The sequence below is a fragment of the Haemaphysalis longicornis genome, unplaced genomic scaffold (assembly GCF_048455015.1).
Source record: "Haemaphysalis longicornis isolate Haplotype H1 unplaced genomic scaffold, Haemaphysalis longicornis Haplotype H1 scaffold_7, whole genome shotgun sequence".
Taxonomy (NCBI): Eukaryota; Metazoa; Arthropoda; class Arachnida; order Ixodida; family Ixodidae; genus Haemaphysalis; species Haemaphysalis longicornis.
The window spans coordinates 85768437-85794495 of NW_027526422.1; the positions used below are offsets into that span (position 1 = coordinate 85768437).

Here is a 26059-nt window from a genome sequence, read left to right on the forward strand (position 1 = left end):
GCGCAGAAAGTAAGACAAAGTTGCGATACATCTGCACGTAAACCAGCAACAAGGCTATGTCAAGAATCATCACTCAGCACAACCCTAAATGAAAGAGCCCCAAAAGAATGTGCAAAGGGACAGGCACTGACAAGGCCCATGGGTATGCCTTTTAACTATTTGTGCAGTTCTCCAGAACACTCATCTCGCCGCCTTGTCTAGGCTAAGGAAGATATGCACTGGCCACCTGAGCAAACCCAAGGAGACTCCCCAGATTTCAGTAACTACGATCAGCTGAACCGGTGGTCAGCTTTTTTAATTTTTTATGATGTGCATTCAAGAAGGGTGTAAGAATCATGTGATGGCACCTGTATTTTTTATGACGGCACAAAGGAGCAGGGCTTTGTCCATGTGTGCACGCGACTTCCCCATCATCCATTTGTCACATGAGAGAACCACGTGAGAACAGAACAGAACAGAAAATACCACTTCCGAGCGGTATTTTCTGTGGTGACACGTAGCAGCACTAAAGCGCTGTGCATGCTTAAATATGTTCGCAAAGCATGGCTATTGTGAGCAAGTGAAGAAGGGGCAGGCCCGGGGACAGCAGAGATACCAGGCATTTTTGGCGGTGTATCCTCCCAGCTACATGTGCTAACGTATGCCCATCATCAACACCATTTCCGTAAATAATTTATAGCACTGACCCATCATGGCCCCATGGGTGTGAATCGGTGCATTGAATGCTGGGGTACCCTGTTGGGCGCAATTTATGCGTGGTGGTCGTTTTGTCAGGAAGTGAATATAGAGACTGGAAGAGGTCAAATGCACGAAGGCCCAGTCGCATGAAAGGCTGCATTTGTGTTTTAATGGGATTCATTTATGGAGAGCATGCCAGCCTACAAATTTTTCACGGTAAGATTAAACAGTGAAGATGTGACGAAATGATAAGATGACAACGATGTAGAGAGGCAGCCGAGTTCCAATGAGTTCCATTGACTGAGGAGTGTGTGGTCTGTTAGCATATTGACCTAGTACCACAGAAGCATACACAGCATCCTTCCAGAGAACCCTCAAACGCTGCTCGGCACATAGGATCCTATCAGGACGCTCTTGCGTGCACAGTGGCATCACTTACTACTTCATACACTACTACTCAAAGGAACAAGTAGATAGTAACTGGCTTGCACGCTAGGCTAAAGCAAAAATAAGCTCCCCGCTAAAAAAACAAGATTGTACAATCGAACCTTTGGAGCAGGTGGCTTCGGAGAATTATTTTTCTCCTTCTTCGGACTCTTTACAGGTGTAGGCTTTTTTGTACTCTTTACTGGTGCCTTCTGTTTTGCAGGATCTTTCGATGTCTTGCCCGGCTGTTTTGGTTTGCTTTTTTCTTCAACTTGCTTTTTCGGTTCGTCGGCTGTCCGTTTCGTTGACGTAGGACCCGCAGACGAAAAAAACTTCCGGATATCCTGTAGTCGAGGCCGTGTCAAGAAAACAGCATTTCAATTCACCCGCGAGATCTACGGTACAAGTGTTTAGAGTCTTTATCGCGCAGAGCTTGTGTATACTATAATAACAAAACGCAAAATGCCCTAATCAACAATAGAGCGACCGCTTATCTACTCTGGAAGACGCAGACTGCGCCGTACATATCACGTTGCACGATTGTTTCACTGAGTGTAGCAGATAAAGCACTTGAAACAATGCACCCTTGTCACCCTTATCTGAATGAGGAGATTACAAACCATTGTTCAGGTTCCTGTTAATGCAACTGTTGCGTCTATTATCAGAGGCAACTTGTGTGTGTTTCACTCAGCCGCAGCGAACAGGATAAACTCATCGTTTGGTGTTACGACAAAAACGGACAGTTCGCGCCATGTTCGCGCTGGTTCGCGCCATGATCGGTTGCCTTGGTTGCCGGCACGCGCTAAACCGCCTAAACTGCCTAAACATCGGGAACGCGCAACCAATAAATACAGGCACCAATTCATCAAAAAATCATAAATTTAAGAAAATAGAACTTTTAAGTAAAAAATTTAAGAGTTTTTAACAATATTTAAAAATTTTGAAACATGAAATGATTCAAAAATAGCTTTATTTTAGTTATAGTGTTTTTTTAATTAAAGCGAAGACAGCCCACTGTTTTGAGCAAAATATAGTATTACTTTTTACAAAGCATTTAAGTAATTTTTAATTGCTCATGCTTAGGTAATTTTACTGCCGTGACACTACGGTGCAGCGGCTGCAAATAATCAACGCATGTCATTGGCAGTTTGTTTACAGGCGGGGTTAGTGGTTAGTGGGTTGTGACTGTTGTCACTGTTGTTGCATTCCGTCATTCCTTTGATATTTGTCTGCGAGAACTGTCTCGGTTCTTCCGCGCCCACAATTAATCTGTGAAGACTAAAAATGGCCTTCGCCGGTGACGATTCCATCGAACGGTTGCCGGCATTCGGTATGACGTGCGGGGTCCTGACCGCACAATTTGATTTTATTAGCTTCTATGCTTTCTGATTAATTGGCAGACATTCGAACCAAGTTTTTCTGTAGTTACATCGTATGTTATGCGAGTCTGGCAGTAAAGCGTGAATTGCAATAGTTTCCAGAACAAAAAAAAAAGTTATTGCATAGTTTCGTTTCAAACAAAGCCGGCCCCGGAATTAGGTTTTCAGTCTATGAACAACGGAGCGCAATTTTAAAAAACTTACATACCGCAACATCATTGCAGCGCTTCCGGAATGTATATCGCGGGGTGCAATTCGAGCGCATGGCTTTTTTTTGTTGTTGTTTTGTTGCGACGGAGGCGTGTAGGAAAGGGACTATAGGTAAAAGAGAAGAATACTCAAAGTTTCGCCTCCTCCTGCGGCCTTCTACTCCTCACGCCTTGTGGAACGGGTCCGCAGTGAGAGAAAAGAACCGCGGGAAGGTATTCCATCATGAACAGCCTTACCGCGAACTCCTTCGTACGACAGATAACGGTGGAGCACCTTAGCAGCAAGAACAGAAACCAAAGTTATGAGATAAGGTACGCGGGCGATATTGCCGGGTGCTGCTGCGCAGATTGGATGTATGTAGTTTAGCTGCTGTCCTAGCTCGTAGCTCCTCTCTAAAAAAAAAGTGGTTGCAACAAGAATTGAATAAAGCTTCTGCATTGTCTTTGTGCTATGCACCAACTAAGGATCACTAAAATTAGGTTACCTACAACATGACCAGTCTTGGGCAGTAACTAGTTACTAGTAACATGTTACCGGTTACTATTTACTTTTTTCAGTAACTTGTAACTGTAACAGTGTTACTTTTTCTCACGCAGTAACTGTAATAGAAAATACTGTTCGTTGTTTTTTTCTCTTTTATAAAAAAAATTACCCAGCAGCAATGCTTGTTGAAGTCCGACATGCTATTAAGGCTTTGCCCTTTTTCGGACTTTTTTCTTTGCATATCCTCTCCCCTTTTCTCCTTTCCACAACACGGCTTCCCTCGCAGTTTAGAAGAGGAGGTTGCTAGGATGATTGTCTTCCTTGCAGAAGACTGTAATGTCAGTCTGTAATGTGGTTTTGCGTCTTGACATGAGCGGAGGCAAGAAAAAAAGGAACTGGCAATTAGACCTCCACCAGGGAGGAAGCTTGCCTGGCCTTTTTAAAGAAAGACCACCACAACTGAGACCGGGGAATTGCACCAAGCGTGCATCAACAAGAAAAGCTGATGGAACAAAAGGAGGCGTGCACAACGATTGTTATCATTGGGCTTAAGTGTGCCCCTTTTCGTTTCCCTCCATCTAGAATTTTATCACGCGCAATTTTGACCAGCTGCACACCTTCGTATGTTGCTATCAAATAGACTCTTATTATTTGGTTTGTGATCCATGTTAGTTTAACGTAGTAATGAAAAAGTAGCAACTTTACTTTTTTATTTAGTAACTGTAACTGAAACAAGTCACTTTTGAAATTCTATAACTGTAGCAGAGTTACCTTCTCAGCTTAGGTAACTGTAACACTGTTACTTTTTACTGGTAACATGCCCATGACTGAACATGACCCACCAACATTGGGGCAGCATTGTCTTCTGTAGTGCTGCGTGGGCCCCAGCTTTGCACAGGCAGCTATTGTCAGCTGCATTGTTATGGGGGCCATGAGGAGGACACCGTTCGTTCAATTTGAAAGAAAAACGAGCCTGTGGCAACTCGCTATAAGCTCTATTCCAGCCACAGAACATGTTTCTTTGACCGAGAAAATTGAGGAAATATTCAAAAACTCAAAAATTGAGGTACAGTGATGTAATATATGGCCAGGAATGACATAATATGGACCAGCACTGAAAACATACTTATCAGTGTTTTTTTTATGCCCCTTTCACACAGGAACTTTCAAATACGGATTGAAGTGAAGTGCGGTTGACTTCTCGAGCGCACTCAACGCCAGGGATTTATACACACCCCCCTAACACCCCCCCCCAGAAGGACTTCCACACCCCCCCAAAAAGATTCTACAACCACAAGCACCCTGCCTAGGAATTTATACAACACCCCCCCAAAATCTAAATTCTGCATAAACCCCTGCTCAACGCACCGCTGCTGCCACACGGCACGTTTCAATCCCAATAGAGCAGTTGCGCCGGTTGCACTCACGTACGCCAGACGGTGCCAAAAGTGTACTTTGCAGCCGGCATCTGGTAATTTTGCGCGGTCGTAGGTAGTATACGTATACGCTAAAAAGGATATTAACAATATTGAGAAAATTAAAAGGTTATAGCTGTTTGTTTTTATTTTCAACCGCTTTCGCCAGTATGACTTCCCCAACTAATCTGATGATAAACGACAAAATTCAAACTTTAGAATGCCGAAGAAAAATAGCAAGACTAAAATAGTAAGACTAAAAGAAAAGCATACTAGGCCTATCAAACGTCCTTGCTCCTCTATCTTCGCGTCCAACAAGACTATATCATTCACACAACCTCACGCCTATCTTTGCCCGTACTAACAATTTCAAATACTCTTTTTTTTTTCCCCTCGCACAATAATGAATTGGAACAAACTGCCACAATGAATCTTTTAGTCTGGTAATGTACTAAAATGTATTGAAAATTATTAAGAAGGTTGATTTTGATTTTGTGTCTTACTGTGCTGCATATATGTCTTATTTTTTGCACCTCTGTATTGTTACCCATTTAATCATGTGTATATGCCTCGTAACACCCCCACTCCTGCTAGACGCCCCACTACGATCGCCCAGTCTTGTTTCTTAGGTCGGTAGCCACCAATTACACAGACAAGATTCCGTTGCATCACAGCGCTGGAAAGTGGCTGTGGGGTCGCCACGGCTTGATATATTTCCGCAATATCTCGATTATTTATTTAAAGTTTGTGATAACATTGATATCATTGTCATCAGGACAACACAGTTTTATTGACCCAAACTTGTACTTCGCCTACATGACCCCTCTATTATTACGAGCCTCGCGTGACTACCGGTCCAGCTGTATAAGCCCAAAGTTCAGTCATGGCGTCTGCATTCTGGCTACCAGCTGAGATCTTTTCACATGGGTGATGGAAACGGGAGCGTGTGAACACAATCGCCTAACTTTGCAGAGGGCGGAGCAGATGGTGACGCACGCAGAGACGCGGAGGCCAGCGGCAAGACCGTCTTCACGTGCGACCTAGACGTCCTAGACGTGGTCGACTTCCCGTGCTTGGTGGACGACGAGACGCTGGAGTTTCTGCGCAGCCATGGACGCATCTTCTTCCTGTCGCGGGGCCCTCCCGGCACTGGCAAGGGCACCGTGGCCTCGGAACTGCACAGACTCTACCCGGAGAGCCGCATCTACTGGTCCGACAAGCTTTTCCTCTCACCCATGGCACCGGAGAGGACCAAGGAGACCGTGAAGCAGTCGCATGAACTCTGCCAAAGCAAGTAGGTGGTGGTGGTGGGCATGTTCTCCATGGGCAAGCTCTTTAAATTCAGTCTTGTAGAAGTGCATCAGTTGTGGAATCAGCCATAGTCGACCACTGTGTCACCTTTGCAATCGGTGTTCTCGCTTTGTAAAAGGGATATTGACGGCTAATGCTTGCTTGTCTGATGCATTTTTTTTTATTTGACAAAACTGAATAATTAGTTTGATACAGTGTCACGTTTGCAAACCTTCATTGAGTGTAGGGATTGTCAAAGGGATGGGCCGTAGATGGCACCACATATCCTAGCGGCACTGCCCTCGTCTGTAACCCCAACCAGTGGGAGTGGCAACCAAGCGCTGTACTAGCGTAACTGCATCATGAACTTACCTGGGTTGGTCATAGCTGTTGCAAGGAGATGTTTCATATGAATCTTGCAGCTCGCAATAAATTGGCAAAGCATGACCTGGTTGAGGTAGTAAAATCGTGCCTAGAAGTATTAATTTTTTAGTATCCCATTCGAGCTGTGGTGACAGTTCTTGCAATACCGAATAGCTTTTGTAGCTATAGCACTGACGTAGTTCATGTGGGGGGTTCTTTAACTCTTTCGTTACCGCGGGAAACGGACCAATTTTTAGGGGTCTAAAAAAAACATTTTTTTCTGTGCTAAATTTATTGGTGAGGCACACATTGCCATGACATAAAATGCAGATGATTCAACACCCTTTCCAACGACACCAGTTTTAATAACGTTTTCATAAACAATGATTGCGAAAAAAATTATCAGATTCAAAATGTTTGTCCAGGCGTCGAACAAAATTAAAAAATGGAAGTTGTGCATAACAAACCACCAGTAGTAGAAAAAATTTAGCAGATACGTTTTTTAGGAAAACATTTCGAAAACCCGTCCTAGAAAAAAATTGAGTTGCGCAGAACACTTTGTCAGATATAAAAGAAAATGCTAGGACGGATGGTGCCTGTGCCTTGTGGTGAAGCCCAACCTCCATTTCAAATTTTGCAATTTTGGATGGGTCTCTGGAAGAAATCGGCTGTTCTGACGATATTAAAGGCCCCAGTTAGTCCCCATATGACATATAGAAACACCTTGTCAATGATTACGGCCAGCACAAGATTCTAGGCAAGCAAGCGATGCTAAGAAATCCTCTTGGAGTTGAAAACCAAACTCGGTGGTGGATGCTTGTTGACATTCTTACCGCCACTTATCTGTCAGAACTTTCATTTGCAGTTTGTCAGCATCTTCTGTAGCCCTGCTTGCAGGAATGAGGTGTGATGCACTATAATCATGCCCAGCAAGCTGTCACCAAACAGCTGTTGCACTATGAAGAGAGTTCAGCACTAAGAACCTCGTACATTGCAGCACCAATGAACATTTTCGTGAAGAAACAATATCAAGCCTGTTCGAGACTGTCAGAATAGACATTCCGACTAAGAAGCGACACTAGACCTCTGGAAATACCCTCGTTTGGAAACTAAACTGGCCGCCGAACAGCTGGCGGTGTTCAAGGCCGGTTGAAAATACTCTCCTTGTCTGAAGTGATATCCGATGACTTAGTGTTATCTTTTGACTTTCAGCTGAAGCTGTTATTGCAAAAGTAAGGGGTGGGTAAAGTGGAATCACGAGAGGTGTGCTTTTTTCGAGGAACAGCAGCGGGCAATGGAGGTGCCATAGCAAATCGGTTTGAAGTTGGGTAACTGCGTAGTAGTGTCAAATATGAATTTCGTAACACAAGAACGAAACCAAAACTGCTGGAAACTGGCTGAAAATGCCAGGTCCACTTGTTAGACGTGCAGGGGACCCTCAGAAATAAGCTTTGGCAGAATAATGTTACCCTTTCTCCTAACCAAATATCTCTAACCAAACCTCTCAATGCTGTCAGATTACAAAACTGACAACATAATCTGCTATTTCATTTGCTAGGAACCTTTTGATAGAAAAAAATTGATGGCAATGCACATTAACCACGAGTGGCATTTGTCAAGTGCAGCAGCCACGGCCCCTTTTGCGAAAACACACGCACCTAAGCTGTCAAAAAACGCCGTCAAAAGTCTCCAGGTCACCGGGGCGGGAATATTTCAACTGATTTCAAAAGTTCAGCGCCTAGACTAACCACTGGGGCGCATTAGGTGTATGAGAAATGACTACAATGTCAGTCGCCAATAAAAAGCATCGATCACCGGTGATTGATTTTAATAGCTGTGATAACGAAAGAGTTAAGGTTTATAAGTCTTCGGCAGACACGCCGGAGTCTGGTAGGTCTGTAAGATTTTTGTTTTAGTTTTTCAGAACAACCAAGTCGTTCTTGCGGCAAATATTCCCCTTTACATTTTTCGAAGAAAAAGGTTTCTTCATCCCGCTGTTTGGTGTAAGCTGAGTGCATTGTAGCTTTCTTTTATTTGTGGTGTACTCGCGTGACAGGCGCATCCATGGCAAGATTCATGTCGTTGTGAGCTTGGCGGGGGCGGTTTGCCAGCAGAGAGGATGAGCACGTGCAGACCAAAGTTGCAGACAGGCGATAGGGTGGCTCAGCTTGCTCACAGCTCCACCAGTGGCACTCGAGCACAAGTGTAGCTGCTTTGTCCAGTCAAGCATGTGTGAAGGAATGGCAACCATATGCCTCCACACATCAGGAGCTTTTCCCGCTTGTTTCTAGGTGGTGCTGGTTGGTTACGATTATTACAAAGGACAGGTCAACTTGCTTATGGACATGTGAATTGGAGTGGATCGGATTGTGTAATTCATTTCAATCTCATGCCTTCCCTCATACTCTCTCCCTCTCTTTTCCTCTCAGCTCCCACACTGGGAGTGCAAGACTGCCGCAGAACTGCACCACTTGAAACCTAGGAGCGTTTACGATAATAATTTTATTTACTCACAGTGCTCTAATTGTAAAATATTAATCTAAAGTACATTAATGGCTGTATAGTTATTCACACAATAATACTTAGTGAAAATTCTACACTTCAAGTGTATGACTGTTGACATTTGTTTAGAGAATAAAATTTTTATATGTTCTTGTTAGTCCTGTATATATGTATCCTCCTCTCCTCTCTCTCCTCCCTTTCCTGTACAACTGTGTTCCCTATTCCCCACACCAGCAGGCGTTCCGGTGTCCACCCTTAGGTGAGACAAACTACGCCTGCTGGTGGTCTTTCCTTTCCATGCTAACAATGAATTCATTAATTCTTTCATGCGGTCCAAAGCCTGGTTCCCACTGCTTCCTACCTTTTTCTTTATTTTGAATTGGTTTCACTCAGGTAAGCACTGAAAACTTTGCATTGTGTATTTCCTATATATTTGTAATGCTATGTCAGAATTGGAAAGGAGGGGCTCATTGAAGGAACAGTCAGAAAGGAAGGCTCATCGCTGTGGCCAAACACATGACTTTTGACCCAGGGGAGCATGCTTTTCTCCATTTCATTTCTTTCCTTTCAAAAAATAAATGTACTTTGACAAGAAAAATGGACGAATTTTTTTCCCTTTGCCTTCCTTGGCATTCTCGACTGCTAACCTCCCTTTCTTTCTCTCTCTCTCTCTCTCTCTGTGCGTGCGTGTCTTCTTTTCGTAGCTTTTACACCGCCCTACTTTCCATTCCCGTTACGTCATGAGCAGTTGTCTCTCATTGGTGCATGTGGCGGATTTTTCATGTGCAGGATTGAGGAGTTCATGAAGGAGAACGTGCCCGTGATCATCAACCGGAACACCAACATGTCGGTGTGGGAGATCTCCCCGTACTTGTTTCTGGCTGCCAAGTACGGTTATACCACCATCATCCTCAACATAGACAAGAACCTGGAGTTCAAGCCCCAGGCAAGCATTTCTGTTCCTGAGTGAATATAGCCACGATTGTGTAGTTGGATGGAAGACAAAAGGTCTTCTGTTGGCTGCTTTGCACATGCAGGCTACACGTTAGATACGGGCAGACTGACGCCAACAGACCAGCGCATGGTACAAATGTTTTAGCTTGCTGGAAAAACAGATTTTGCCCCGATTAAGTGCTTTTTTTTTTTTCTACAGATTTGAGGTTGATTGAACTGGAGGCTCAACAAGCTTAGTGTCATTTATTTGGTACAGTGAAAGCAGGAGGAAGAATCGGTACTATGGAGGGTTGAAGTATGGCTGTCGGATAAATGTAATTTTACCAAGTCTGCAGCTGCTGCTTCGGACTCTTAGGTCTGTTGATGCAAATAGGGTACTGCATGCACAAACGTGATTCGAACACCATACTGCAGCACAGTAAGCAGTCTTGTCGACACAACTGTAATTGTACAGATCCAAATTTATGGTCATGTCTAGCTAAACACCTGGTTAAGGTTTCCTCATCTGTGAAAATATATTTACAGTAGAACCCCGCTCTTACGTTCCTCAGTGCCCCATTTTCCTGGCTGCTACGTTGTTTTTGTCTAGTCCTGGTGCAGCTCACATAGAGTCCCATGTACTAAAATCCTCACTGCTACGTCGTGGCTCAGAGTACGTTCCCGGGTCATGTGTCACAATCTGACACTCCGAACCCACCCAAGCAACACGCGTGGACCGCCCTTTTTAATGTTTCACGAGCCTTGGCCAAGATTGGCTACGAAACTGACTGCATGAAGCCGCATGCGGGTGCGATTCGTCACCACTAGATGGTACTGTGTTTCTCTATGCTATCACCCTCATCGCTGCGCTTACAAACGGAAGTTTCACTTCGGAATGCAAGAAGTGTGTGTTTGCCATAAAAGCACCACCGCATGGATGTCACGCGCTCTTGTCGTCATCTTGTGTTTCACCGTTGAACTTGCAACTGCAAACTTTGTCTTGCCTTGATGGTGTCGCGAAAACACAGTAGACAAGCAGCCAGCGTAGAACAGAGTTGACTTCGCTAGGGACCTTGCATTGCCACGCCTAGTGTCTTCCAGCGATCGCAAAAAGTGGCAAACCTACATTCTCGAGTTTTTTAAAGTTCGAAAGCCAGAGCGGCAGAAATACGTGGTTGCAAGTCAAAGCTATAGACTGCTTTCGTTCATTTTCGAAGGTTTCCTCACTGCTGCGTTTTTCTGGTTGTTACGTTTTGTTTTCCTGGTATGGTGAAAAACGTATGAACGGGGTTCCACTGTATATTGTGCTTCCTGTATACGTGCTTCCTGTATATTGTATATCGTACTGTGTACTGTATAGTGTATATTGTATATTGGAAGCATTGCACTGTGCTTCCTGTATATTGTATACAGGATTTCACTGGCTTCCCGCATGGTCACTGTATGACCCACAGTGCTGCAAATTTCCATTGGCTGTGACACTTCATGTGGCTCCGCAGCCTCTGTTCATAAAAGGAACAAATATGGAAGGGGTGGGAATGGAACCCAGGGAGGCACTGCGACGGCAAGTGACTTTTAACCACTACTGTAAGCAGACACCTTGTAGAAAATGGCGTTTTAAGTAATTCAGTAATGTGTTGAAAGAGCATTTTTGCAGAAGCATTAAGGGGCATCAAAGTGGACATGTCAAAGTTGGAATAGGGGTATAACACTGCGCAGGTATTTGTGCTACCGCGAGCAAACGCTTGCAGTCACTTGCAAAAGATTTTGAGAGTGTACTGGTTGGTGGGCTTGTCGTCAAGGTTGGTGCATGCAAACGCAAACATGGCATCCAAGTGCTGTGCTTGAGTTCGACTTGATTTAGTATTATTTCTCATGTATACACGTAACCATCCATTCTGGGCACTGCATCTCTAAACATTTTTATGAATCTTGTAAGCAATTCGATATATCGAATGGCCTGGAATGCAGTTGAACGTGAATGTGTCAAAGTATAGGGGGATTGAAAAATAGTTTAATACATCTAATGACTTGATAGGTGAAACACGGAAAGTAGATAAAAATCCCAGTGAGATCTTTGGCTGTTCAGTGTAAGCAGTAATTCGAAATAGCCGAGCTTTGAGCTGTTCGTGTTTGGGACTGTGGTACACTGATGGTTTTCCTGGTGTCTAAAGGCTGTTCAGCTGAGCCCTGTTGCACGCTTTCTTAGAGAGGCTAAGACAGGCATTGATTTTGTAGCAGATAACAGTGAACTAGCATTCTGCTTCAATTCATCAAGCAAGGCTGTTGCACCTGTAGTCTGGACCATTAAAATTGGATGTGCAAAAGCAGCTAGCAAGGGCACACCACTGAGCTAATCACACCTATACTGCTGAGGGGAATTGGTTGCGTATCGTTGTGCCAGCGCATTTATTCACTGCTCCACTGGGCTCAGCTCAATACTGTAGCATTTAATGAGCAGTCTGTAGTCTTTTGCAGCCTCTTGACAATCAGGGCCGTCCAGCTAGACTGAGGCAGTCACTGGTTTGCTGTCTCTTTAGCTTTAGTCATCCACTGTGCACTTAAGAAAGCCCTGGAGCCAGCCATTTTATCTGAAGAAAATAGCCACCCACCCGATACCCTTGGATAGGAAGGAAAAGTCAGTGGGATAGCCGCAGGGATTGGTGAAAGGAGGCTGGCCGCTGAAGATCTAAGAGCGTTTATCATCACCACCACCACCACCACCATTAGCCTATCTACACCCACTGCAGGGCAAAGGCCTCTCCCATGGATCTCCAATTATCCTGGTCCTGTGCTAAGTGCGACCAATTTATCCCCGCAGACTTCTTGAATCTCATCTGCCCATCTAACTTTCTGCGGCCCCCTGCCACGCTTGCCTTGCCTACTCTGTTGCCCTTAATGACCACCGGTTATCTTGCCTTCGCATTACATGCCCTGCCCACGTCCATTTCTTCCTCTTAATTTCTACTAATATGTCCTTAATATGCATTTGTTCTCTGACCCACTCCACCCTCTTCTTGTCCCTCAATGTTACACCTATCATCTTCGTTCCATTGCTCGCTGAGTCGTCCTCAATTTAAGTTGAACCCTCTTAGTGAGCCTCAAAGTTTCTGCCCTGTAGGTGAGTACCGGTAAAATGCAGCTGTCATACACTTTCCTCTTCAGGGACAACGGTAGGCTGCCATTCGTTATCTGAGAATGCCTGTCAAATGCACTCCACCCCATTCTTATCCTTCAAATTATCTCTGCCTCATGGTTGGGATCCAGGGTCACTACTTCTGCCTCATGGTTGGGATCTAGGGTCACTACTTGGCCTAAGTAGATATATTTGCTTACCGCTTCCACTGCCTCACGACTTATCTCAAACCGCTGTGCTCTCCCGAGGTTATTAAGCATTACTTTAGTTTTCTCTATGTTAATTTTCAGGCCCACGATTCCACTAAGAGCGTTAGTTGCTAAGATTGTTGTTGCTAAGTTAGTTGTTCAATTCTAAGAGCATTAGTTGCCATCAAATGGCTGAACAAATATTTGGGCTAGCTAAAGAGCAGGTGAATGCCGTCGGTGTTTAAACCATGGTGGTATTAGGTGAAAGAGGTCACGAAAATTTTGATTTACTTTTGACACAGGGGGGAGGTCACATAAAATATGATTTACTTTTGACACAGGGGGGAGGTCACGTAAAATATGATTTACTTTTGACACAGGGGGGAGGTCACGTAAAATATGATTTACTTTTGACACAGGGGGGAGGTCACGTAAAATATGATTTACTTTTGACACAGGGGGGAGGTCACGTAAAATATGATTTACTTTTGACACAGGGGGGAAGGTCACGTAAAATATGATTTACTTTTGACACAGGGGGGAGGTCACGTAAAATATGATTTACTTTTGACACAGGGGGGAGGTCACGTAAAATATGATTTACTTTTGACACAGGGGGGAGGTCACGTAAAATATGATTTACTTTTGACACAGGGGGGAGGTCACGTAAAATATGATTTACTTTTGACACAGGGGGGAGGTCACGTAAAATATGATTTACTTTTGACACAGGGGGGAAGGTCACGTAAAATATGATTTACTTTTGACACAGGGGGGAGGTCACGTAAAATATGATTTACTTTCGACACAGGGGGGAGGTCACGTAAAATATGATTTACTTTCGACACAGGGGGGAGAGGAAGCCGCTGTCACCTTTTTCATAGCAAGAACCAACAGCACGCGCACGCCTCCCCTTTGTTGTAGGTCCTGGCCATCACGAACAGCAAGGGCCTGAACCAGGAGTACATGCAGAACCGGCTGAAGCAGTTTGAGCAGGTGTACCCCTTTGCCACGGGCTGGTGTCCGAGGCCACGGGACGCCGCCAAACTATTGGGCCGCTACCGGAAACTGGCAGCCAGACTCGCAGCGGCGGAAAACGGCAAGTGGCTTGGTGCTCATTTTGGCAGAATCGTGTTCATCTCCTGGCGGTGGTGGGCTAGTTGATAGGTCGAGTTTACGATGCTGTTGCACCTGGAAGAGTGAGTTTATCAGCCAGTCTTCACCGACCCCTTTGTGCAAAGGAATCTTGTATGCACTCCCCCGACATCCACATTTGTGGTGTGTTTTTTCGGTGGCTCACTAAACGCAGAAAGTGGTCATAGTTGGCGGTGGTAGTGTCAATTTGAACGATACCAAAATGGCTGCCGCTGTACAGAAAAAACAAATTGGCAGCCCGTCTGCCTGTCAGAGTAAAGGCGCAAAAATGAAGTAGCAGTACAAAAGTCTTGATAATTTCTAGCCTTTCACCTTCAAACAACAACATACCAGACTTCAGCGCCTGAGGAATTTTCTTTTGTACACATTTCGTAGTATCCCTTATTAGGTCCTTGCTGTTGTCGAACTAATGCCCAGTTCAAGGTGAGCACCCTGTGTTCTGGCTGCCTCGTCTGCCTTTCGTGCTGTTCAAAACAATGCAGTCATCCCAACTTTCCTAGCCTTTCGTTTTGGTGACGCGTCATCAACTGGCCCATTGTTCTGTCTGTGTAGAACTGCGTATACTCGCAATTTTTTTTATTGTTTCTTTGAAACTGTAGTCACTCAGCTTTTAAATTCCCAAATACAATTAAAGCTCAACATTTTCTTCAATTGAAATTCTTACCTGGCATTAAACATTACCACTTTGCTTTCCAGTTGTATAATTGCGAAATTACGGCAGCTTTGGAGAAAATCTGTGACCTTTCTCTTTCTCTCTTTTCTGTTTTCCCGGCCCGGTTTGCAGTTTCAACAAAAGCAGCTAGTAGACTTGATCATTATCATCCTTACTAGCAACAGCTTATTTAGGTCCACTGCAGGACAAATGCCTCTCCTGTTGACCTCCAACCGCTTCTGTCTTGTGCTGTGCTGTGCGAGCCCATTCTTTGCCTCCGAATTTTCTTATTAAAGACGACAGCCTTTCTTGGGCTAATTTTGGACTGTCTGTCTGTGACTCGATTCAGCCACCCGGCCAAAGTGAAACAGAAGCCGCGCAGCAGTCTTATATACCTACAGCCAAATCTAAACGTCCAAGTCCGGTGTCAGTGTCCCTACTTGTCAACATTGTTGAACAAGAACAAGAAATTATGCAAATATGAAGCAGAAAATCAATACATAAGTGATATTTGCAGTGTTCCTTTGTTCAAAAATTCATGGATGCTTGGTTTTTGCGATAGCAAATGCAATGCTACATCAACTGCAGAAAACCGTCGCCTACTGTTACCCGCGCCACTATAGCTTCTGGCGGGATTTGAAGAAATCAACCGGCAACAGCAACGAAAGGTTCCACTAGATGGGATCCACGTTCAGCTTGGAACGCTCGTGGAGTAGGGCAACGTGGTTCTATACATGTAGAGTGCCCCGATTCACGCGCGTCTCTGCCGTACGGCAGCGCTGGCATTGAAGCACCCGACTTGAGGCAGTGGAACGCGGTAAATTTCAATTGACTTGAGCAAACCTCTAGCGTGTTATCTTGGGAGGAACGAGACGGGAGAGGAACAGCATGAGAGGTGAGTGGGAAAGAGAAGGGAGGCATTTACTTGGCAAAGGTGCCAGTCGACTATCGTCTTTCGTCGACATGTGCAACAAAAGGAGCAGATATGCGGCCAATTTTTTTGTCAATTTTCTTGTTTCATCCCTCCATCATGTTACTGGCCTTCCCCTTCTTCTAGATTGGTCTCTTAGTATATACTGTGTTGTCCTGGTGACCCACTTGTTGTTACTTCACCTCACTACATGGTCATCCCAAGTTCATTTCCTCTTCTTAATTCAAACTATGATATCTTCTGCTTGAATTTGCTTCCATGCAGTGGACTTGCGTGGCATTTTATAGCACTCTAAAACTCTGATACCGCTCTAGTGCTGGCTTATGCACATGCATCCACTTTAAGTACACATCTGCCACCTACAGAACTGTTGTAGATGCTGACACTATTACTGAAGCTGCCACACTCAGTGCTTTTCAATCCAATTTTTCAGGAGTCCCTGGCCCCCCTCCTTTAGCCAAAACAATTACGAGCCATTCCACTCTGTGAAGGTGGATCCAGTGAAGCTGTAATAAAGACGCGTCACTCACATAGTTGAAGAGTGTACACGTAATTATTACTTTTTTTTTTCATCTTGTGATTACTTTAATGAAACTTCAAAAAAACTAGAGGTTTTATCCTAGCAGGCAAATATGGGGCTGTCTGTTTCCCTCCCATAGAAGCCCATGTATTGACAGCAGACGGAAATTCTGTGACTTTTACCACTTCGCTGTGAACTAATGATATCAAGTAAATGAAACTCAATGTAATGATTGGATCGTGTTACGGGCACACTGTCAATAATTGCTTTTGCAAAAATTTTGACAAAGCGGGAGTTGAGCTCTTTTCTGCTGGGAATTTGCAATAACGTTGGCTTTGGTGCGGGGAGTTCTTGCTTGCTCTCACGAAAAATGCATGGAACCCTAGCGATATAAAGCAATTCACTCTGAAACAGGCGAAAAAAATGGGAAAAAGGCGGTTGTATTTGGACGCAGAGAGGTGGCAGCCTTTGCGTGCTATTAACTTAGCTGCTCCCAGATTTCCTGAAGCAAGACAGGAGCTAATAACCTGCAAAGGTCGCAGTGAGCACAGAGATTGCAGCCTGCGTAATACCACACATGCAGTCGTTACACTGATCAGGTGTAATAAAAATCTGGCAGATATCGCGTGCCCCCTGCTTTGCTCCCAATGCAGGAGAAAGGCGGCTAAGGTAGTACAGTTGAACCTCGTTATAGCGAAGTAGTATTGGGACAGTAACTTAGTTCGTTACATTCGGTATTCGTTGTAACAGTAGAGCTAGAAATCGGTTCAAACCAATCGGTAGTCTGGCTCCCGCAAAAATCCTTGATACAAAAACGCATTATTTTAATCTTAGAACCTATGATAAACAAGGTAACCCTTATCTCTCTCCTTGTGGAATTTCAAGCTCTATGAACCAGGTTATGAAATGGGAAATTACAACAGAACAAAGTTCATTTGACAAAACAGACCTGCGTCCCTATTTTTTCGAGGAAGGATGTGGTCTTTGTCTAATGGTGATTATTCACAGCACTGAGCAGGATGAAGTTTTCCACAGTGTTCATGAACAAAGGGGCCTTTTCTACTTCTCCGGTTTCGGACGCTGGGAGTAGCTTCTCATCGTGCTGGTCAAATTTTTCTTCGTTACATCCGATAGTGGACGGCTCTCACAGTTTCACTTTCATTGTAAAAGAATAAGTGTCGCTGAAATAAAGTGTGACCAACCAAAGTTCATATTTAGTTCGCTATAGCCGATAACTCGCTACATCAGCGTTCGTTATAATGAGGTTCCACTGTACCATGCAGTGGGTTGTCGTTGCTGTTGTGGCATTGCCGGGCTGATCTTCTCTTTTTTTTTTTTTTTTTTCTCTGAATATCTGGTTCCAAGTTATGGGATGCTGAACCAACACGAGCTGTGAAGGAAATGTGGTTTGAAGGTGGTTGTGGTTGAATGTGCAAACACATAACGATGCAGGAGGGGGGGGGGGGGGGGGGGGTGCATTACACAGGCTTTCATGCTAACCAGGGTGCCTTAATTTCAACTATCATTATGTGGCGCAATGCTCAAGCTATCTAGTCGTGCCGACCTCCTTGAATAATTGTTGCAGTGCAGCTCAGTGGACTATTGAATCAGTGCAGCTACTTGTTGCGGAATCATTGTTCATGCTGCTGCAGCATTGTCTGCACAGAAGCTGGAGGCCGACCGAAATTGTGAGCGAGATCTATGATGTGCAAACTTTTTCTTGTGTTTCATTTTTTGTGATGCACGCACTATGAAATTCGTCGAAGCTAAATGGATTTGAGGGCATGCCAGGTGTTTCTTCATTTTATTTTTGCTTATGCACTCCAGTGGACGTTGGGCGCACACTTGACAGTTAGCTGTAGTGGGCATGTTTTGCGGACTCTGTCCAGGTGCAAGCTTTTGCCAATTTAGCCAAGTAGAGCTTTCATATTAGCAAGAAATTGGCACTGCAACTGTTCCCTGACTGACTGCCAAACCCACGTGCCCTTGATTCTTGCGCAGGTGGGAACCTGCTGCCAATCAAGCACACTCAGATCTTCCCCTTCTGCCTGGCCCGTATCTGTCAGTTCGGCTGGCGCAAGCAAGACAAGGAGTACTTTCACAGTGAACCGGTGAGCAGCAGCTTTGCGCTCTTTTAAGTGCAGAGCGCTTTAAGGGCTCGCCTTGTCGTCGTAGTTTGCTATAACGCTCGATGTCAAGCGACTGCTGGAATTAGGCGGCGCAGCGAGATAATGGACCCAAGTAGAGCCCGGCGTACCCGGCGTAGTGCGTCCCGCAGAGGCTTCGAAAACCAAGCGGTTTAAATAGTCATAACCGTTGGAAACTCTTGAACTGCTGGTGCTTGTCATACATCTCCCCGTTGTTTAGCGAAAAGAAAACTGCAGGTACATTTGAAGGAAAATATACGTAATTAACCGGCAGCGCCCTCACTTCATTAGTTCGGAACCCATGACATTGTGTAGTGCCAACAAAACGACAGAGGACACAGGGAGGCGACGCCTCCCTGTGTCCTCTGTTGTTTTGTTGGCGCTACACAAAGTCATGGATTACCGCTGCTAACTAGCCCAAACCCAAACTCTAGTTAGGAACACTCGTTGCATTGGTTTTTACGATAGTAAGTGAAAAAAAGTGGCGGTGCAACATCAGCACGTGCGGGAGGAAAATCAAGTGCAAAAAGAACAGAACTCCCCTGCTGGTGCTGTTTCAGGCAGGGGGCGCGCGAGCGGAGGCGGGAAATTTGAATTGCATTGGGTGGTAGCTGTGAGCGGATAACGGCGCCACAGCCCATTATGGCAAATCACTGCTCTGCACTTCCGACAGCTTTCATGTTGAGTGGAACGGCATTAATTTTTTATTGTATTCCTGGGTTAGATAGTGGAAACGGTTTTGTCTGCACCGCAAGGTTGAGGGCTCCAGGGACTAGCAATTTCTGATCCCAACCGCTGTGACTTTGGCAGCAAGAGTGTTCCGATCCTAACACATGATTATGGCTCTCGCTCTTAGTTAACATGGGGAAAAACTATAAACTTGTCTTGCTTTGCACTCCAGGACAGCGTTTTAAAGCCTCCCTGACAAGAAGGTGTTGACGCTGCTTGTACTGTCAAAGCTAGCTTGCCGGCAATGCACGATTATTATGGAGCACCTGTGCTTCGCTTTGTATTTGCTTCATGTCATTTGCTTCGTATTCACTTTGAAAGCAAAAATGACTATTCGCAGATCCTTTGTACATCGGTTTTGGTAATGGTAGCTTGTGGTAAAAGAGCATTGTGGTGGCAACGTAAGCTAAGACTGCACTGTTCCTCAGTTCAGAACTGGTTTGTGCAGTACGTCGCTTTAATTACAAATTGGTTTCAGTATATTTGGAAAAGCTCGAGCACTGCAAATACATGGTGCGTGCCACACTTCGAAGAACATGCGAGGGGATTAGTTGAAGGCTCCCATAAGCATTGGTGAAATTGAACGATAACAGATTTTCTTTTGCAATGTCATTACGGTGTCCACATAGACAGTACTTCTGAGATGCTTGTTTCGCTACAACTAGGTTGAATGAGCCTAACGCAGCTGCGAGTACAGCAATGGATGCAGGCTGCTTTGGCAGCATAGTCAAAGCAGTAAAAGGCACCCAAGCTGGGACAGCGGCGGCAAGGCTAGATGTACAAGACAGGCCTAGAACAGAGCTAGGACAGGGCTAAACCAGTAGCAGCTCTCGAAAATATACTCCACAAATGGCGAGCTCTTGCAAAAAAAAAAAAAAATAATAATAATAATAAAATAAAATAAAAGGATGGTCAGCATGCAAAGCAAGCAGATGGGGACTCTACACAAATGTCCACTGCTGAACCCATTGCTTGCAGAGCATGCACCTCAGGAGAGACACCCAAGAGTTCCTTTGGGCCTGCACAGGCATAAGATAAGAGAGGCACTGACACCAAGTAGCGTCACATTGATACAGAATCTGTCATACTCGCCTAGAGCAGAAGCCAAAAAAAAGTTTTTTACCTCTCTACGGGACTTTGCTCTTGCTGTAAACATGCGAGCTCCCAATTCCCAAAAGTGGCCGAGTCGGCCTCCTCCATTCATTAGAGTTCATTCATTCATTCATTCATTCATCTTTCTGGCATTCATGCATGCTTGCCCCTGTCTGGTGTGTCATGCACTCCATTTTACTACAACAACTTTCAGGGCAGCTGAGTCAAATGCAGAGTATGGCAATATGTTTTTCCCCCTCTTGCAGTTTAGTGAACCAAGCTTTAAGTTACAACCACAAGGAACGTAAGAGTTTAAATCGCATGTAGGACATTTGTAAAAAAATGCTTGCCTTATACGTCCCTTACTCACGCAGGTGGCAAAAGCCTACGGGTCGAAGGACACCATTACCATACTCGGCTATGCCGTTCTCGATGAGCTGGTGGTTGCCGTGGTTCACCTGTCAGAGGCGCAGACAGTGCTCGCTGCTGGCAACTCGGAGGGACCACCTCTTCTGAACGCTTTGGATGACGATGACGACGACGAAGTCTTAGCAAATGCCTTTGGAAGTCGCGTGAACGTCCAGGAGTGCGACGAGGTGCGCTGCATCTTGGATCTCGATGACGTGGCGATGCCGGGTGAAGAGTCGGCCGACGAAGAGGAACCGCTGGAAGAAGTGCCTGCGTACAGTGAGCTTCCCCCGTCAGCGCAAGTGAGCTTCATTGTGCTGGGCTTCACTGGCGAGCCCATGTTGTACAGTGGAGCAGTGCACATTGCTGCCCTTGTCTCTGCGGATAACTGGCGGGACGCCGCAGCTGCCGACGTAGGCGGCGTAAAAGTGTACGGCGAGTCATACAACCACTGCATCGTTTTGGATGAAAAAGCAGTCAAGATGGACACCGTCTTTACGGGGTACTACCAGTCTCACACAACACGGTGAGTAGCTCGCTATGTCGTTACTATAATGACGTACTTTTATACACTAAAAGGTAGGGTTTCTCTCTTTTTTTTTTCTTTTTTTGAACTAATTAGGATGTTGAAAAGTGCCCCGCACTTCATCCTATTCTTCCCTGTAAAAGTAGTAGTCATGAAGGCCCTTAGAAAGGAAATCTCAGGTGCAGGCCTGCTGGTAGAATGTTGCTGCTATGCCCAGCCCTGCTCCACTGATAGAATAAACGTTTATTGACTAGAATCTCTTATTAAAGGAGCGCTGACACCAAAGTTTGATTTCTAAAAACTGATATGGCTCACTTCATAAAGCTGCCAAGTTGCCTTCCCACGATTATGGGCGTCAGACGTCGCTTGGAACCAATTTTAAATGAATGTTATTGCCGCAGTTTTTAAAGACCCGGAAACTCCCTGCTCAGCTGCTCCTGTGATGTAAGTACCGCTGGTGGTGGGGTGTGGCGTAGAAGCGTCCTGCCGGTCTAACTCGGGAGTGGTCTGTCCCTTCCTTGTGAGCGAGCGACATGCATATTAGTCGCAACAAAACTGACAACAACACAAATAAACATTTTGGGGTTTGGGGTGGCCTTTGTCCCGTTTTGCCCCGCCGGCGTCGTGAAAGGTTGCCTTCTGCTTTGAACAGAAAATGTGACGTCATGGCCGCCGTAGAGCCCCCGCGCTTGCTCCAGGGCTCGCAGTGGCCGAAACTGAAACTGACACCATGAATGGTGCTGTAATTCATAATCGGCAGCACTTTGACCACTTTTAACTCGTGCATTATGTTTTATGGGGTAATCCTACACATCGGACCCAAAAAACCGAAATACACAAATTTGGTGTCATTACTCCTTTGAGGGGGCTGTGACGAAAAAGTGCAATTCTGTTTGGTTTGGAAAAACTAGGCTTTGGTAACTCACTCAGTGCCATTCCAGCCATGAAAGACATTTTTGTAGCCGAAAAAAAATGCAAGAAATATTTAAAAACTTTCGCGTTTCACGCTAAAGTGGTGTAGTGTGGGACAGCACTGAAAACATACTTATCAGTGTGTTTACTGCACGTTAGCTTTCGCGGCCTGGTTATACGATCCGACAGAGGTAGAGGCCCCACTGCTATCCCAGCCATGTTTCTTGCCAGTGGTAGCCTTGGTTGGACACCGGCAATCGCACAAACAAGATTCTGGCATTGCGCTGCTGAACACAAGGTCGCGGGTTCAATTAACGGCCATGGCGGCCGCTTTTCTGATGCAGGCGAAAAGCAAAAACGCCCGTGTGCACGAGATTTTGGCGCACGTTAAAGATCCCCAGGTGGTCACAATTAATCCGGAGCCCTCCACTACGGTGCACCTCATCGCCTGCGTTGTGTCGGCGGGTTAAACCCCGCAATCAATCAATAAATCACAAACAAGATTCTGTGACGTCATGCAAAAAGGCTGGGGAGTCACCACTGCTTCATATCTTTTCTTTAATATCTCGATTATTTTTTTAAATTTTGCCATGAAATGGGCATCATCGTTATTGATATGAAGCTGTCTTTTTGGAGAACCAAACTTCTATTTTGTCTTCGTGGCGTTTTTAAATAATTACGCTGTTGTACTTTTGTTCCTCTGCTTCACGGCTGTCCCTGATGTGAGAGTTGCAGTGTTTGTTTTGCAGTCCGCAAAGAACATTGGCTGGCTTTAAGTGTTTTTGAATGATAATTCTTTAGTTGGAGCCTCCACCTTCATAGATGCGTAAAAGATAGTTTGCATTCTTTGCCTGCCTTTTCTTTGGAAGGAAATTTCAAAAGTGATAATGAGGAGAGGTTCTGTGACAACTGAACGATCATTGTGACGGATACTGGAACAATATCTTCTGCCAGAACAGCACGGTGGGAGTTTTTGGAGTGCTGTCTGTAGACGCAGTGTTGCATCTTCTACGTTAAGTAGCCCATTGAGCCAGCCCACATTAATTTTGAGACAGAACCCGCCGCGGTGGCTCAGTGGCTAAGGCGTTGCGCTGCTGAGCACGAGGTCACGGGTTCGATTCCCGGCCGCGGCGGCCGCTTTTCTGATGGAGGCGAAAAGCAAAAACGCCCGTGTGTACGAGATTTCGGCTCACGATAAAGATCCCCAGGTGGTCAAAATTAATCAGGAGCCCTCCACTACGGCGCGCCTCATCGCCTGCGTTGCGTCGGCGCGTTAAACCCCAGAATCAATCAATCAATCAATCAATCAATCAATCAATTTTGAGACAGATCGCAGCAAGCTCCGCTGTTAAAGGCCAACCGCCCTCATATTTCACCTTGGCCAAATTTACTTTGAACGCACAGTACACACGACCAAACCAACTGGGACACAACTGGTAGCTCCGTGAAATACATTGTTAATCAGTTATAAACGCTCCACCTGCCGCGGATCGCGTAAATAGCCATGAAGCGGAAGGGGCACCGCGGCTGGCCCTGCAATTTTTCCTACGGCCAGCCAGGAGAACCGGCCGAGCTCTGCTGATTGCACTTCTACTAGGACTGCGGCGAGGGCAAAGCGTTTAGCACAGGTTCGCTGCAGCCGGCCAACTGCGTGCGGCCGCTCGCTCGCCGGCTGGGCCGGTTGGAATGTCACTTCAGCATGGCTGTAATGGTCACGCTCTTCTCAATTTTGGTTGCAAAATCTCAGATTTTTGATGGTCGTGTGCACCGCGGATACGCGAATTTCAGCTGTCCCATTTTGTATCTCGCAGTATTCTTAGGTAGACCATACGAAACTAACGTTTTCAAGAGGCTGAAATTTTGAGTGCAGTTGGCCATTAATGACACCGCATGGTTTCTCAGGAGGCCCACAATCTGCCAAGCACTTGCGAAGCTGTAAATGCATGCTGCCGAGCATTTTCTAAGCAAAAAAAAAAAAAAAAGATCTGTATACCAGCTCATGTACTCTCTGCATCGGTCTGCGCAACATGTAAAGAATGCCGCACTGTTTTCGTGCAGCTTGAGCAGCCGCTGTCCAACGTGGTCAACTTCAGAGCGCGGCGTTCCTAGAGGAGGACTCCAGAACTCCTGGCGCAGACCGCCACAGAGTTCAACTGCCCAGCATTATGCTTCAAGGGGACGACAGCAGAACTGGCGCGAATCACCACGCAATTCAACCTCCGAGCGTCATGTTGCAAGGGGAGGTCGTCAAAACTGGCATGAAACACCACGTGGTTCAGGTTCCGAGCGTCAGCACCCAAGGGGAGGACACCACAACTGGCGCGAATCGCCACGTAGCCCAGCCACCTTTGACGCCTTCAACAGGGGTTCTCACTTCTGAATGAACTTAAATGCATGCTGCATACTCTGGCAGTCGCCAGGAGAGTGCCGTTCGTGTTGCTCATGCATAGCATGATCGTGATGTTGCAGCTTTGAGTGGGTGGAATCGTTACTGCCTGTTTGTTGAGCATTAGTGCATCTGTTTGTCAATCTCTGCCTCAAATGATACAGGTCCTGTTATTTGTTCTGCCGTTTGTGTTAGTCTGGAGCAGACTGAAATGTCAGCGTGCCTTAGGAGTGAAATAATAAACTTGCTGCTTAGTTATGCTTGTGATGAAATACCCCTTACGAGAGGTCGGGCCACAATCCTGCCTCTTCTGCTGCTCCTCATAAACTTTGGGGGTGGCGTGGAATGCAGGCAGCACCAAAGAACGTCATTCCTTTTTTACCAGACATCTGTGTGATATGCAGGCAACATGCACGGTCATTTTTTTTCTTGCAAAGTTGAACAAAACTGCCAACTTTTTTGTTTGCCGTTTTTGTCATTTGTGATACATGAGGTGAGGTGTGGCCAAAAAAACTACAGCGCTCGCCGTAATCGTGGCAACACTTGCTCTAAACGAGAAAGACACGTCATGGCGTACACCCCTCCAAGGTGACGCCCAATAATTATCACTTCCAAAAAAATGAAAGAAGCTCACACTTATAGCAACAATGATGGAGTAGAGATCGTTGTGGGAGCAAAGATGGAAATCGGCTGCAATCGGGGACTTAAGCTTTCGTGATGGTCATGAAGGTTGCGGACAGCTTTGCTTTACCTTAAAGTCTCACGCGTTGGTGTGAGCTTCCTTCATCTTATTCTGCAAGCTTTCGTAGGTATTCTATGCCCTTCAGAATTCTCCCCTTCCTACTTTGTGCCTACTAGTGGTGTGAATCTCTCCCTTCGCTTACTTCATGTGTTTCCATAGTGTATTGTGGAATGTGCTTGATCTCTGCAAAGCACAGGTTTCCCTTGTTGCATTGCCTTGAATCTTCGGTGTGTGTTTGTGCCTGACACCCTGCGAAAGCTGTAAGCCAGCACATCGACAAAAGTGAGATTGCAGTGCTGTCTTATGGACGTCTGTGGAAAAAGTAGGCTTGTGAAGAATGAGCAATGCGCTTTCTAAGATATGTATCTCAACGAAAATTAACCGATATAACCATGCTCGTGTTCACGCTTCATTTAATACAAGTTAATTCACAGTGGAGTGGGGTAAATGTTTATTGATCTAAATTTGCTGTCCCGCTTAAATAAACACAGTTCTATGGGCCGAACAAGATGATTCTTTAGAACCATACCAATCATCATCTAGTTTTCTGTGAGACTGGTTCTTATGCCAGTCACGTGAAGTTTGTGAAAGCACCTCTAAAGCAAGTTTTATTGGGAATTTATAAAAGAATCAACAGCGTGTCCGTCCGTTAAGATTCTCTACACTGCTAAGTTTTGTTACGCTAATTGGATCCCAAGTTCATTAACTCACTATTTTAAAACCTTTAAACTTTCGAGTAATTTCGTGTTCATTTGGTCTGGTTGCGACTACGACGACACGTCGCAGTGGCTGTAAAAACTACAAAGTGCAGTACAAAGTGGCCACCGTCTAAGTCTCTTTCGCTGTTGCTCTAATC

General features: G+C 45.4%; 2 protein-coding genes across 3 annotated transcripts in view; one reads left to right on the forward strand and one right to left on the reverse strand.

The window, feature by feature from the left end:
* Gnf1 (germ line transcription factor 1) overlaps window positions 1-3125 on the reverse strand; it is a 48837-nt gene extending 45712 nt beyond the window's left edge. The window contains exons 1-2 of one of the 2 annotated variants that reach the window (XM_077677959.1): window positions 2692-3125; window positions 1227-1448 (exon numbers count right to left, since the gene is read on the reverse strand). In XM_077677959.1, coding sequence (XP_077534085.1) covers window positions 1227-1448; window positions 2692-2748 — 279 coding nt within the window. In that variant the 5' untranslated portion in view covers window positions 2749-3125. Of the gene's footprint in view, window positions 1-1226; window positions 1449-1724; window positions 1915-2691 lie in introns of those variants that run through there. The other variant, XM_077677960.1, reaches the window with a different exon arrangement.
* On the forward strand, window positions 2232-25586 carry LOC144146039 (uncharacterized). Its single transcript, XM_077677961.1, has 7 exons — window positions 2232-2434; window positions 5564-5885; window positions 9536-9692; window positions 13928-14102; window positions 18263-18372; window positions 20604-21163; window positions 24134-25586. Exons 1-7 carry the CDS (start codon window positions 2389-2391, stop codon window positions 24453-24455), a joined length of 1692 nt encoding a protein of 563 aa, XP_077534087.1. The 5' UTR covers window positions 2232-2388; the 3' UTR covers window positions 24456-25586.
* The last annotated feature ends 473 nt before the right edge of the window (window positions 25587-26059 follow it).

What these genes read in the sequence shown, in the direction of transcription:
- LOC144146039 (XM_077677961.1), top strand. Translation starts at nt 2,389, where the DNA reads ATGGCCTTCGCCGGTGACGATTCCATCGAACGGTTGCCGGCATTCG. An exon ending in CGAACGGTTGCCGGCATTCG is followed by an intron (nt 2,435 to 5,563) that starts GTATGACGTGCG and finishes CTAACTTTGCAG; the next exon opens with AGGGCGGAGCAGATGGTGAC. An exon ending in ACTCGCAGCGGCGGAAAACG is followed by an intron (nt 14,103 to 18,262) that starts GCAAGTGGCTTG and finishes ATTCTTGCGCAG; the next exon opens with GTGGGAACCTGCTGCCAATC.